The sequence below is a fragment of the Trypanosoma equiperdum genome (genome assembly GCF_001457755.1).
Source record: "Trypanosoma equiperdum strain OVI genome assembly, contig: ctg_547, whole genome shotgun sequence".
Classification (NCBI taxonomy): domain Eukaryota; phylum Euglenozoa; class Kinetoplastea; order Trypanosomatida; family Trypanosomatidae; genus Trypanosoma; species Trypanosoma equiperdum.
The window spans coordinates 15,343-27,049 of NW_027124473.1; the positions used below are offsets into that span (position 1 = coordinate 15,343).

Genomic DNA, 11,707 nt, shown 5'->3' on the forward strand with positions numbered 1-11,707 from the left:
GGTTGCCTTGTGACTTCAAGTGGCGGGATGTATGGGGCCTTTTGGCTTATTTATTTATTGAATTTGTGTGACATGTCGACGCGGTGGGTTTCCATTTCACCTCACTTCACTCCTATTTCTGTTAGCTTTTGCTTTCGCGTTGCTCTTGCGGATGGTGAGGGGGTTCAGGCAATTTCTTCCTTTCTGTGGCTTCATTCCCCTCTACCCACCCCCGTTACTGTGGAGGTCAGGGCCCGTGGGTTAATGTTTTCATGTTGAAATTTCGGGAGTTTAATACGTAAGGCAGAAAAGGGTTTCGTTTTGGATGGATATCGCTTCTGCATAAAAGGATGGGCGCAAAGGCTGCTGTACAAATGAGGTTGCTGACGGTTGGTTCCTGCTTATTCTGTTTATTCGATGCATTAAAGCTCGTGAGGCAGAGTGAATGAAAATGCATTTTACATCTTTTTTTTGGCATCATTTTTAGTTTCTACGGTTCTGACTTAGCACTTCCTTTTTTCTTCTCATCTTTATTGATAATGTGTTACTTTTTTTTTTCGTGGCGGTGAAGTGCGTGAACGGGCGCTAAAGTAACCCCTAAGCTCTATCTCCACCCTAACGACACTGCAAATCCCTGGCGGCCCCACACATACACGCACTCGCACAGGACCACCATAAGAAAAGGGTGCTTCCACCGTGCACAGCAACGTTTTCTCCCTTTGCAGGCAAGAAAGAAAACATTTTACACATAAACTTTCCTCATAATTTAAATATTTTAGTTCGGGTTCGACGCTTCGCCCCCCTCCCCCCCAAATTCATCTGAGAGTCCGGGATGTGTTTGCAACTCACCGCTTCTGCCGGTCAAAGTGGCACTCTATTTTGTCGTCGTTTTCCTTTTTTATTCTTTTACATTCCCGCCTCCGCATACGTACAACCTCCTCAAATGCATTCTGTTGACAATTCGAACGAGCGAAGAACTTGTCTGCAACGTGTGTGGCTGGCAATAGTTGTGCATATTTGTTATATATATATATATGCTAACTCGAAGAGCCGCAGCCCTCTTGGGACAAGGGAGGGAGGACGGCCAAAATAGTGCATCTTCATCACATGGTCAGTCTCAACAGCAGCGGCAAGGTTCTTCTTCCCCTTCCCTTGCTCCTTCCGCGCGCCCCTTAGGGGAGTTTAATGGGGGAACGGGGTCGGATAGGGCACCACCACCGTATATTCCGCTACCAGAACCGCTATGGGAATTGAGAAGACGCTTTCCATCAGTTACACGCACGGTGCTCTTACAGTGTATACGCTGTCATCGCTGGGTTGCGCAGCCTGTTACCAAGTCGCCCCCACAGGAAAGCGAACCTGAGGTGACAAAAGAGGGAGAGGTGATCAGTTCATCCATAATTAAGGCGTCAAATGCAAGTGGAGAGAATGAGTCCGGTGAGGAGCGTGACGGAGAGGAAGAGTGGCGGTCACCGCGTCTACAGCTGCATTACGATAAGGTTGTCGGATACGTTAAGGGGAACGCTGGGGAGCGTTCGGGGAAGAAAAAGGAACTCTGCCCATACTTCATTCCTAACCCAGCCGTCTTTACGTGCCAATGGACTTATTGTGAGTTAGAGGACACATGGTCCGATCTGCGGGGAAAGTGGCTTGGGGAGCTATACGCTGCAATGGGAAGTGCAAAAAATGATAATGAAGGGGGTTCCCGCAAGAATGGCGGTGTGGGTGATCAGGAGGAACGGAAACGTCTGAATCTTCAACTATCGAGGGAACTTCATGGTCGGCGGAGCGGCCGCCTAGCAGGGGGACTGCATGGGACCGCAGGCACGAGGGGTGAGTCAACCAAAGTGCAAGAGTGCGCAACGGAGTCAACGCACAGTGGTGGGATGGCTGACCGTGTGGATAATCTTGTAAGAAGCGATGAGGCTGTTCTAGCTGCGTTTTGCTGGATTACTTGCGACAGTTGCGGGAAGCTACGGCGTGTTCATCAGCCTTTCCCCGGTGGCGCACCTTTTGTATGCTCGTTAGCGCTTAACATTGGATCCTGTAGTGTGCCGGAGATCGACGGAGTTAGCGCCATATTTGGAAGTGCGCGTGGCCACTCGGCCTTAAACAGAAAGTTGGCCTATAGAGATGGTGATGCTGCTCTGCGTGGTGCTGTGAAATCGGACGCTGCAGTTTCGCATGCTAAAGCTCGCCAAGGGACAGCTCAAAACTCTATTGGGAGTCAGGGTTGCCACCCCAACTCTTTAGAATCTTCGATTCCTCTTCTTCGCTCGCTGACGGCGGCGGTGCGAAAGAGGTCCCTAGGCGGGTTTATCAAAAATATATTAACAACGCCAGATGAAGTGCGCTCCAAGCGGGAGGAGGTCATGAAGGCCTCTCTCGATCTTGCAGGGGAGAAACCCAGTGACATCCCCAAACAGCAGTTGGAAGTGGAATCCATCGCTATGAGACCAAGCGATCCGACACTAAAGGTAGACCTTGGCGAACCACATAAGGTTAAGGTTGAGGAAGATCCCGCGGTTCAACCGAAGCAGACCGGTGAAAGGGGGAAAATTAGCGCTGCCCCACCTGGAAGCGCACGTGGAGGCGCTGAGGATGCTAATATAGGCGGCGATGCCGCACCAAAATGTTCTAGACGGCTTGGGTGTCCACCCCGTCCAGTTATGCGGCCGTTGAGTAACAGCGCCGAGCGTCACGCAGCAACTGGAAACAGTGCGCAAGGAAACCTAACTACACAACCCGGTGCGGCTCCAGCAAGGATCAAGACAGAGGGCTCCATTGGCAGCGGTGTGATGGGCATTAACTCGAAACCCAATGCTAAATCAGGAACGGACACCGGTCGGACGGCGCGACCAGAAAGCGGACGAGAAGCGGGTATTGAGTCTAAGTCGAATTCCTCAGATGGACATTCCTCTTTTAGCACAGGAAATAGCGCGAGGTGTACCCGGCGGCAGCTGAAGCTGACCGAAATGCTTGCGCAAGTGGACAGTGGTAAATTGCCATCTCCCTCTAGTGCAGTGACCGGTAACGTTTCCAAAAACAAAAACGACAACCGAGGCGCGGCGACCGCTAATCGTTCCCAAGCCAGTGGGCACAAAGCATCCCGCCGAACCGATAGGAACTGTTCCAAGGTTGAGGAGGCCAGTACCTCTGAGGATGAAGAAGGATATGAAGTAACCCATTGGGTCTGCTGTGACGCATGCGACAAGTGGCGTGTCCTATCAAAAAAACTTCCCCATGGGACGAAACGGTGGGAGTGCACTATGCGTGGAGACGGAACCACGTGTGACGATACCGATGACGAAGTCAAAATGAATCGTGAGGAAAAGCGTAAGAAGGCGCATAAGGAGCTTAAAAGGAGGAGGACATAGTTGGGATTTTCATAACTCGTAGAGTACCCGACGCGTTTGAGTGTTGAGATGTCTTTTCGAGCTGCTCAATGCACATGAACTGGCTCTTTTTTGTGACGTTGGTTCTTTGAAACGCACGAGCAAATGGGAAGAAGGAGCGAAAAAAAAAAGAACCAACAAGTTGCTGCAGGCTTGACCGTACGAACGTGGACCCAAGGGGGGTCCCTTAATAAAGCGTTGTTTTCCTTTATCTTTTTCCCCCCTCACTGAGACATTCACCTTTGCTGCAGATTATAACGTGCCGCGCACCTTTACACTAACAGAGAGGCTGCAACACATCAGGAAGAAGATAGTGGCAGGTGGTGTCGGCCTGCTTGACCTAGCCCCGTTGTTCGTAGTGGGTAATGTATGCGTATTGGAGCGAACCGATAGCCCAGGAGGAAAATGTGTAAGAACACGCCACTGCAAGTGAACAACAACAACAACATACAATCAATCCAAATGTTGTTGCTCCCACATCTGCGGTTGTGGGAGTTAAGTATTTTGTAACCATTAACACCAGCAAGTGTGTTTAGCGGTGTTCCCCACGATGTCTCTTTCTTTTTGTATTAGTGCACGAAAACGCAAAGCGCTTCGTTTCCCATTCTTTGTCGTTTATAATCTGTCACAGAAATTGAAGAAGCGGGTTGCATTTGGTTATAGGAGCAAAATTCGGCATAGTGCAACAAAAAAGAGGAAAGTTAGACCGAAAGAGTAGTAACCATACAACGTTTAGGGCTACAACAAATGGATAGCTCGCTTTGCTTCGTGTGCTCTAGGTGTGAGCACCCCATTTGCTCACACGTGGATATTATCACCAAGACTGTGAGCAACGGGACGACAGAACATGCGTTTGTTTATGAGATGGAGGACTTGCTGAACATGGACAGACCTGTTCCGTGTTACAGTGGTGATGAAATATGTGAAACTCGAGTTCACGTTTCTGAAAAAATTCTCAATGTGCCGCTGCCACCAGCCGCCAGGTTGGTGGCACTAGAGGCCTTAGCAAACTCGCAGCGAGCTCGGGCCCTTGAGGTTGTCCCATCGGGTCCTGTGACGGATGCCGATAACAGCTTGACATCTGAGGTGGGACATGTCACGACGGACAGCGGGCAAAACCCCCAAGGCAACCATGATGAGGAAGCTGACAACGTCGCTGGCAACAGTTTGGGGCAAATTTCGCGGATTGGTGGGCAGGGACGCTCATCGCCGAGTTCCCCAACCAATGGTTCCGGTGATGTGTTAACACGATCTCTTGCGCGTTTTTCCCGTACCAAGGAAACTCGTGTGGACCTCATTTGTGTAAAGGAGGATGTTCTCTCTGGCGGTCTTGCTCGATGCACCACGGATCGTAGCGCCGACACTCCTCCAGTGCCCTTAACATCATCATTGGTTTCTGACGCCCCCGGAACCGCCTCTGTCGCTGCTGGTGGCGAGGAGAGTGGGGGAGCCAGTGCTTCACTAATGCGTGGGACACAGAGTACCCTGGGAATAGTGTCGCAAACGCCGACAGCCACGCGGTGGTTACGACACCCAGGAAACCTTATTGTGGAAGAAGGCTTCGTTCAAGTCAGGCGCCGCACCAAAACGTCCCGCTGTCCGTGGTTTAACACTTATAACTGTTCGGAGCGGCTGGAATGTCCCGACTGCCACCTTGCGTTGGGATACCTTTTTGTTGTTAAACCCACTACTCAAACCCATTCGCACCACGCTCCCGCTCCTGGGCCGGAACCCACTGTGATGGAGGATGCAGAGGAAGGCAGCCCTGTGGGGACGCACCGGCTACAACAAAAAAGGGAGCGAAATGAGGACCAGGAGGAAGTGGTGCTGACAGTATCAGAGGAGACAACTGCTAGAGAGAACTCATCCACGCAGGAGCAGAAGCAGCAGTGTGAAGGGAAAGGTGCTGATGAGCCGTTCCCCACAACTTTTGTGGGTCTGGAGCTCAAGAAGATACGGCAGCGTCACTGGGGTTTGCGCGACTTCCAGAAACGATATCATCAGGCTAAAGACCTCAAAACGTTCCGACTGCTGTTTCCGGAAGCCGAGGAGTTGGAAAGTGTTTATAGTCGTCTTGTGGCTCTGCGGACGCAATCTGAGCTTTACGGCAATCTCCTGCGTAAGCACAAGGAACAGAATGATGTACAATATGCACTTATTGAGAGCCAGAAGGAACGGATAAGCAGTTATGAGGAGAAGCTTAATACTATGCAGCAAATCATTGAGGCTCAGAGAGCTCAACTTGACATGCAGTGTAAGCAAATAAAGCACCAGGAGGAGCTGCTACGCAATCACAAAAGCCAGGTGGCAACGCAGCAGTATCAGATTCACGTCGAACAACTCCTGCGGAGTGAACAGAGCCGTACGATTGAATCACAGCGTGAACAACTAACACTCATGCAGGCCCATCTCCGGGCGCGTGTCATGAAAGAGCAGCTGGAAGAGCGTTATGGGCAGCTCATTTCACTTCTTCAGCATGTGGATGAGCAGCAACAGCAACAGGAGTCGCCGACATCTCCTAGCAGCACCCCTACGCCCTCCCCTAGTGCGCCTTCGCAGGGAACATCGTGCCCAATTTTGCCTCCGGCGCATCTTGTGGGAGTCATCGGGCGAGATGTTCGTGAACAGTCACGTGTTTCCTCTGAATATAATCGCAGTGAGGGGAGTCATGGCGCACAGGAACGGTACCCCTCACGAGGGTCCACGCTGCCAACCTTGCTTGTGAACAGAAATGTGCCTCACAATGAGGGTGAGGCAACTGTGGATAACGGGCCCAGTAACAAATTCTCGGCAGGCAGGTCCGTCGCATCAGGTGTTTCTGGCGGTAGGGAAAAAAACCACATCCTTTATGGTTGCAGTACGAGTGCTGCCGAGCAGGCGGTGGGAAGTGCAAGAAGAGCCCCGAGAGAGCGGGCCCAACTAAGCCCCGTCCAGGAGGCTTCGCCAAATAGAAGTAACGCGAGTGGTAACTGTCCAAGGGGGTCCGTAAGCGACACGAGCACGAGTGGGGAACCGTGACACGTATGCCCCGTCGTTTGCAGGTGGTCTGTGACCAAAGAGGTTTATATCACTGGTTACGAGGTGAAGTGAATTTCCCTGATTTTTCCTCTGTACATTCTCGAATTCGCTACTTAATCTGCAGTTACCATGACTCGTTTGACTTTTTGAAATGGGAATGTGAATATCTAAGAAGTTATATGTCACTGCACAAGCACACGGGCAGCCGAGACTGAGGACCGGCTTAGTGTCTGCTGTGATTCACGTCGATGTTGTGGTTTGTGAAAAGGCACCAAAGTTAGGTCTGGTTTCATTGTGTGGGTTGCTTTGATGCCTGTGGGCAGGTCTTGTTGGATGCCTTTGCACAGCTCAGCTGCCACATGAAATGAAGGAAGGGAGTCACGATAGTGCAAAGAAATATCAATATTTCCGTTTCTGTGGCTTTTTGCTGGATTCTCGTGCTGTGGATACGTTTGTTTGTAGACATTGATACTGGTGTCGAGTGGCGGCACAGTATCTCTGAATAAAAAATCCACCATTCCCCCTCCACTTGCCCTTTACCCCCATCCCCCCACTCCCGTCGTGGTGTGGCGATAACTTTTCCCCCCACCATCGCTTAACTTATTGAAAAGGGCAGGTACAGGCTCTAAGAGAAGAGGTGAGCTTAAGCTACCGCTTCTGTTTGACATGAGAAGAGGGGGAATGGACTAGCAAAAGAAAATATACTCAAGTGGCGAAACGGTGTTTGTGGAACCATGTTGGTGAGCACCCCCTATGCATGGATGAAGGGGGGGAAAAAATTACACCCCTCATTTTACTGCGTTTTTGCTTGTAGCTCGTGCATGACCCCTGTGAAAAACAAATGTAAAGTGTCCAGAGTTGGATATACGATGAGTGGCCTGTACTTAGTCCTTAGTTTTGCTTACGTCACTTTCTGCATTCTCCGTTTAAGCTTCTTTCCTCTTTCTCTCGTGGTGTCGGAAGGCGGTTGCCTCCTTAATCGTCAGGAGGGCAACGTGGTGCGTGGAGTCCTGCCGCGGTGTGTAGGTTTTTGAGCTGTAGGAATATCCCGTCATGCCAGTTGAGCAGTTGGAAGAGGAAAATAAGACTCTCAGAACGAAGGTTCGGGTGCTGGAGGAGGAACTCAAGCACCGCAATGCCGAATGCGTTAGGCTGAGGGATGAGCTGCAGTTGCTATCGGGGGTGATGCGGGAAAATGACAGTCAACGCCAATTGATCGATACGTTGCGAGAGGAGCTTGAATTCTCCCGAAAGAGCCATGCGGAGGCGGTAGAGGCGCTTAACGTGGGGGAGAAGCAAAGGAGAAATGAAGAACACAGACAGCGCATGGCGAGGGTGCAGTTGCAGCTTTCTACCAGTGGGATGGATGTAAAGACGGGTACTTCATCACAAGCGGGGGGTGCGGTGTTACCGGTTGTGACCGGAGGTGTGGTACCGACGTCAAGCGGTGTAGAGATCATATGCAAGAGTTCAAACATCTCTTCCCTTGGGTTCGCGCCGGTGCAGCGACCCCCAGATTTTGCTGGCAGTGCTTATGGGCAATTTTACAGAGGTGTTGCTAATAGTGCTGACCTGGTGGAAGAGGAGGACGAGGTTTCACGGCTTATGGCAATGGCGAAGGACGGGGCAATGCTGGACATTAAGCATGCTGAGGTTACCGATGGTGAGGAAAATGAGCTTCTGGAGCGTTACAAGGCGTTAAAGCTGTGGAAACCTAACTAGGTGCATCGGTGTCCTTCAGTGGTAATGTGAGTGTGTGGGGATGTGGATATCGTCCGGTGGTACAAATTTGTTGATTTTTTCAGTGTGCTTATTGATGCGTTGCATACTTTCAGTTCATATTAATTGTGTTGATATTGTGCCAGCACTTTTGTGCAAGTTGGTGTCATGATCGAGTCCGCCAACAGTTTTTGTTTCGGTCATTTTAATTGCCAGCAAGTGCGCGCGTCGACGGAATGCAACGGAGGGAGCTGTCCAACTAACGAAAAGAATTTTCAGTGTGGAATATCGAAAAGTTTTGTTTCGATAATGATTGAATGTTGGTAGCACAAGCGCTATGGCGCCTCCACCTCACTTTTTTTTTCAACCCGTGTACACCAATTTCGGCCTTACTCTCCCACTTTTTAAACATGTGACGTGTATGCGCTTCGCTAGTTCTTCAGGGTAACAAACTCTCTAAGGGAGAATAGGGAATAACGAAGGAAGGAAGAAGGCAGAAGAAGTGATTTACGTAGACGAAAGCGGGTGAAAGCAAAGGAAAAAAGCAAGGGCTGAGGCACAAACGCGAGAAAAAGAGAGGGGGTTTTCTTTCGAAGTTGGGAAAAGGGTGATCGTCAGGTAGGGTGATATAAAGGAGCGTTGCATTTAGCAAAGAATAACGCCCGGTTGCGATAAGTCGTAGAGTGCCACACATCTGACGAACGGTAACCTTTCCCTCGCAGATATAAGGGCACGCACTCACCTGTTCCTTTTAACTCCTCTGGGCGGCCGTCATATAGCGGAAACTTCTGAGTTGATTGTCGTCTCAGAACTTTGTGTAACTCTTTCTTACCGTTGCGTAAAATGAGTTCAACCAAAGAGCCGCTACACATGTTCTCCTTAGGCGTAACGGAGCGCTCATGGGACGATGATGATGGAAATGCGCAGCATCAGCAGCGTCAACAACCGATGCCGCTTAAGATAGGATCTGAGCAGGGTGGTGGCGTTTACAACAGTAACGTTGCACAGCTTCAGGCCCATGGGCGGTCCGACTTTGGCGCCACGGGTGAAATTCTGGGGTCGTCATCCTACCCGTCCAATACGCCACCACCAGGGACGGGTTCCAATGCAATGGGGTGGGTGCGTTACACTGCGATGGACTTTGAGCTTCTACTCCACGAGGGAAAACAACCTACGGATGATATGCGCCGTTCGCAGGTCTACGCTAAGTGGTACCAGACGAAAAGGTTAACTGATGATCGCGTTCTCCCGCCCCTGACAAATCCTCGCTATGACGCGAAGGGCGATGCGGAGGCCCCGTGGGATCCTGTGGTCCCCATGCGTATTCAAGGCCAGCAAAGCGTCGCCGGAGGCGGCGGCTCAGAGTTGGTAGGAAAAGGGGGTATTCGTATGGAGCTAGATACCAAAAACCTTCAGCAGGCACATGAGCAGCAAACGTTCAACCCGTACGCGATGTGCTTTCAACAGCAAGACGACAATATAATGAGTCCAGGAACGCAGTTCTTTGGCGCCTATGCACCGACGCCGCTAGCAACGATGGCAACACCAAATACGTTGCGTGCCTACGCTCACTCTCGTATGGGCACACAGGTTCGCAACAACAACAACGTTAACCGTGGGGAAATTACACAAATCATGGCACCTGTGGCGGGGCAAACGCTTTACAACTCGGACTGGAATGCGACTGGCGACTTCACAGCAGCTCAAGGCATGGTGCCGAATGTCTGTCAGCAATATTACACTCAAGAACAAATGAACACCTTTGATTATTATGCCGACCCGACGGTAGTTAATTACTACAATACGGCAACCACCAATGTGACTGACCACACGCAGATGCAACCAGCCATAATGGCCATCGCCCCTACGGGGGATATGGGTGCATTACGTGGTCCTGCTGGTAGCGCTGGTCCAATGGCTGGTCCGAGTGGAGGCGCTACTCGAGGTGGTAGACGTAGCGGTGGTAGGGGACGTGGAGGTAACAGCGGCAAATGGGGTTCAGGCGCGGCGAGAGGTCGTGGCACAGCCCCTCGTGAGTCGACGCAGCCGTGCTCCGAGTTGTTGGAACATTTCCGCACTGACGCGGCGAGTGGTGGAGTAAGCCAGTGGCGCATTGCTCATATTCTTAACCACGCCGTGGAGTTTGCGCAAGATCAAGAGGGTAGTCGCTTTATTCAGCGTGCAGTGGAGAGCGCCACTCATGATGAGGTGGACGCTCTCTTCCGCGAGATTTTCGAGTCTCCCCTCGAACTGGTAGTTGACGTCTTTGGTAATTATGTACTGCAGAAGCTTCTTGAGGTGGGAAATGCGCGCCAACTTGCCTACGCTGCCACGCGCCTACAGAACAATGTTGTCAATCTCACCCTTCAAACATATGGGTGCCGTGTGATCCAAAAGTGCATTGAGGTGATGCCCCCCGAAGGCCTCGATATTATTCTCTCTGAACTTAGGGGCAATGTAGCGAAATGCATTCAGGACCAGAACGGAAACCACGTGGTGCAGAAATGCGTGGAGGTTATTCCGCAACGTTGCGGCTTTATTGTCTCGGCGTTCTCTGGACGGGTGATGGAGTTGGCCACCCATGCGTACGGTTGCCGCGTTATTCAGTGCATTATGGATCATTGCCCCGACCAGGAGGAAGCCATTTTTTCGGAGTTGCTTGATTGCGTAGGTACTTTGGCCACAGACCAATACGGTAACTATGTCATTCAACATGTGCTGCAGCACATGAAAGATGATGAAAAGGTGGGACGCATCTTCGACGCCTTGAAGGGGAACTTCTACGAATCCAGCAAGCAGAAATTTGCATCTAATGTAATGGAGAAACTATTTGTGCGTGCTGACCCTCAGCAGCGTATGGAACTTGTCAACATGATGTGCTCACCTATAGGAGATGACAGTGGTGAACCTGTTGAGGTGTTGTCCTTTAAGCGTTCGTCCGCTCCCAAAAAGGAAAATGTTGAGAAGCAGCGCAACGAGTACGCCAAAAAGGGCCGTCGCGACAGAGAACGCGATCGCGAGAAGGAGAACTCTCTTGGACTTGTGGTTGAAGTGCAGTTGGCGGGAAGAGAGCCTCCCAGCATGCTTTGCCTTATGATGCAGAATCCTTTCGCTAATTACGTTGCCCAACGCGTACTTGACGCCGCTCACGTTGATCAGTACGTTTGCCTCATCGATAATATTCAAAAGTTCCTGTTGCCCATCAGCACCTACACATATGGTGCCCCAATCGTGCAGCGTTTGGTCCGACGCGAGTTAGTAAAGGCTCCCGACGACGTTTCGCTAAATCTCGCAGTGAGTGCTGTTTCTGCAGGGGGAAGGGGCAGTTATGGGCACCACCGCAGGGAAGCGCGCGAGCACTTCGATGCCGAGTGAAAAAATAAAATAAAATAGTTGATAGGAGTTGTTGGACAGTCTGAGTAAATGGAGGAAAAGAGAAAAGAGAAAAGGGGAATAGTGGGTGGTGTGTGACGAAATGTAGAGATGCATCACCGCAGTGAGAGTGACGTCGAATTGGCGTCCAATTTCCATATGAGGTCACGACGTTCCTCACAAGCATGAATAAAATGAAATGAAGAAGGAAATTTTTTTTTTTT

The 11,707-nt window shown here is 50.8% G+C and overlaps 4 protein-coding genes and 1 pseudogene across 5 annotated transcripts in view; all 5 read left to right on the top strand.

The window, feature by feature from the left end:
- Nucleotides 1–258, top strand: part of TEOVI_000229000:pseudogene — a 559-nt pseudogene extending 301 nt beyond the window's left edge. The window contains exon 2 of the mRNA in view: nucleotides 1–258. This exon is cut by the window's left edge and continues 9 nt beyond it. Within this exon, the coding sequence occupies nucleotides 1–258 (258 nt within the window).
- A 755-nt stretch (nucleotides 259–1,013) lies between these two features.
- On the top strand, nucleotides 1,014–3,356 carry TEOVI_000229100 (CW-type Zinc Finger, putative; the record flags this gene model as incomplete). Its single annotated transcript, XM_067225383.1, has 1 exon — nucleotides 1,014–3,356. The coding sequence occupies one exon, from the start codon at nucleotides 1,014–1,016 to the stop codon at nucleotides 3,354–3,356; it is 2,343 nt and encodes a 780-aa protein (XP_067081484.1).
- Nucleotides 3,357–4,121: 765 nt separating this feature from the next.
- TEOVI_000229200 (zinc finger protein family member, putative) lies at nucleotides 4,122–6,392 on the top strand (the record flags this gene model as incomplete). The annotated part of the gene is made up of 1 exon (XM_067225384.1): nucleotides 4,122–6,392. One exon carries the CDS (start codon nucleotides 4,122–4,124, stop codon nucleotides 6,390–6,392), a length of 2,271 nt encoding a protein of 756 aa, XP_067081485.1.
- A 1,053-nt stretch (nucleotides 6,393–7,445) lies between these two features.
- TEOVI_000229300 (uncharacterized protein) lies at nucleotides 7,446–8,114 on the top strand (the record flags this gene model as incomplete). The annotated part of the gene is made up of 1 exon (XM_067225385.1): nucleotides 7,446–8,114. One exon carries the CDS (start codon nucleotides 7,446–7,448, stop codon nucleotides 8,112–8,114), a length of 669 nt encoding a protein of 222 aa, XP_067081486.1.
- Nucleotides 8,115–8,954: 840 nt separating this feature from the next.
- Nucleotides 8,955–11,486, top strand: TEOVI_000229400 (pumilio/PUF RNA binding protein 6; the record flags this gene model as incomplete). The annotated part of the gene is made up of 1 exon (XM_067225386.1): nucleotides 8,955–11,486. The coding sequence occupies one exon, from the start codon at nucleotides 8,955–8,957 to the stop codon at nucleotides 11,484–11,486; it is 2,532 nt and encodes an 843-aa protein (XP_067081487.1).
- Nucleotides 11,487–11,707: the final 221 nt, after the last annotated feature.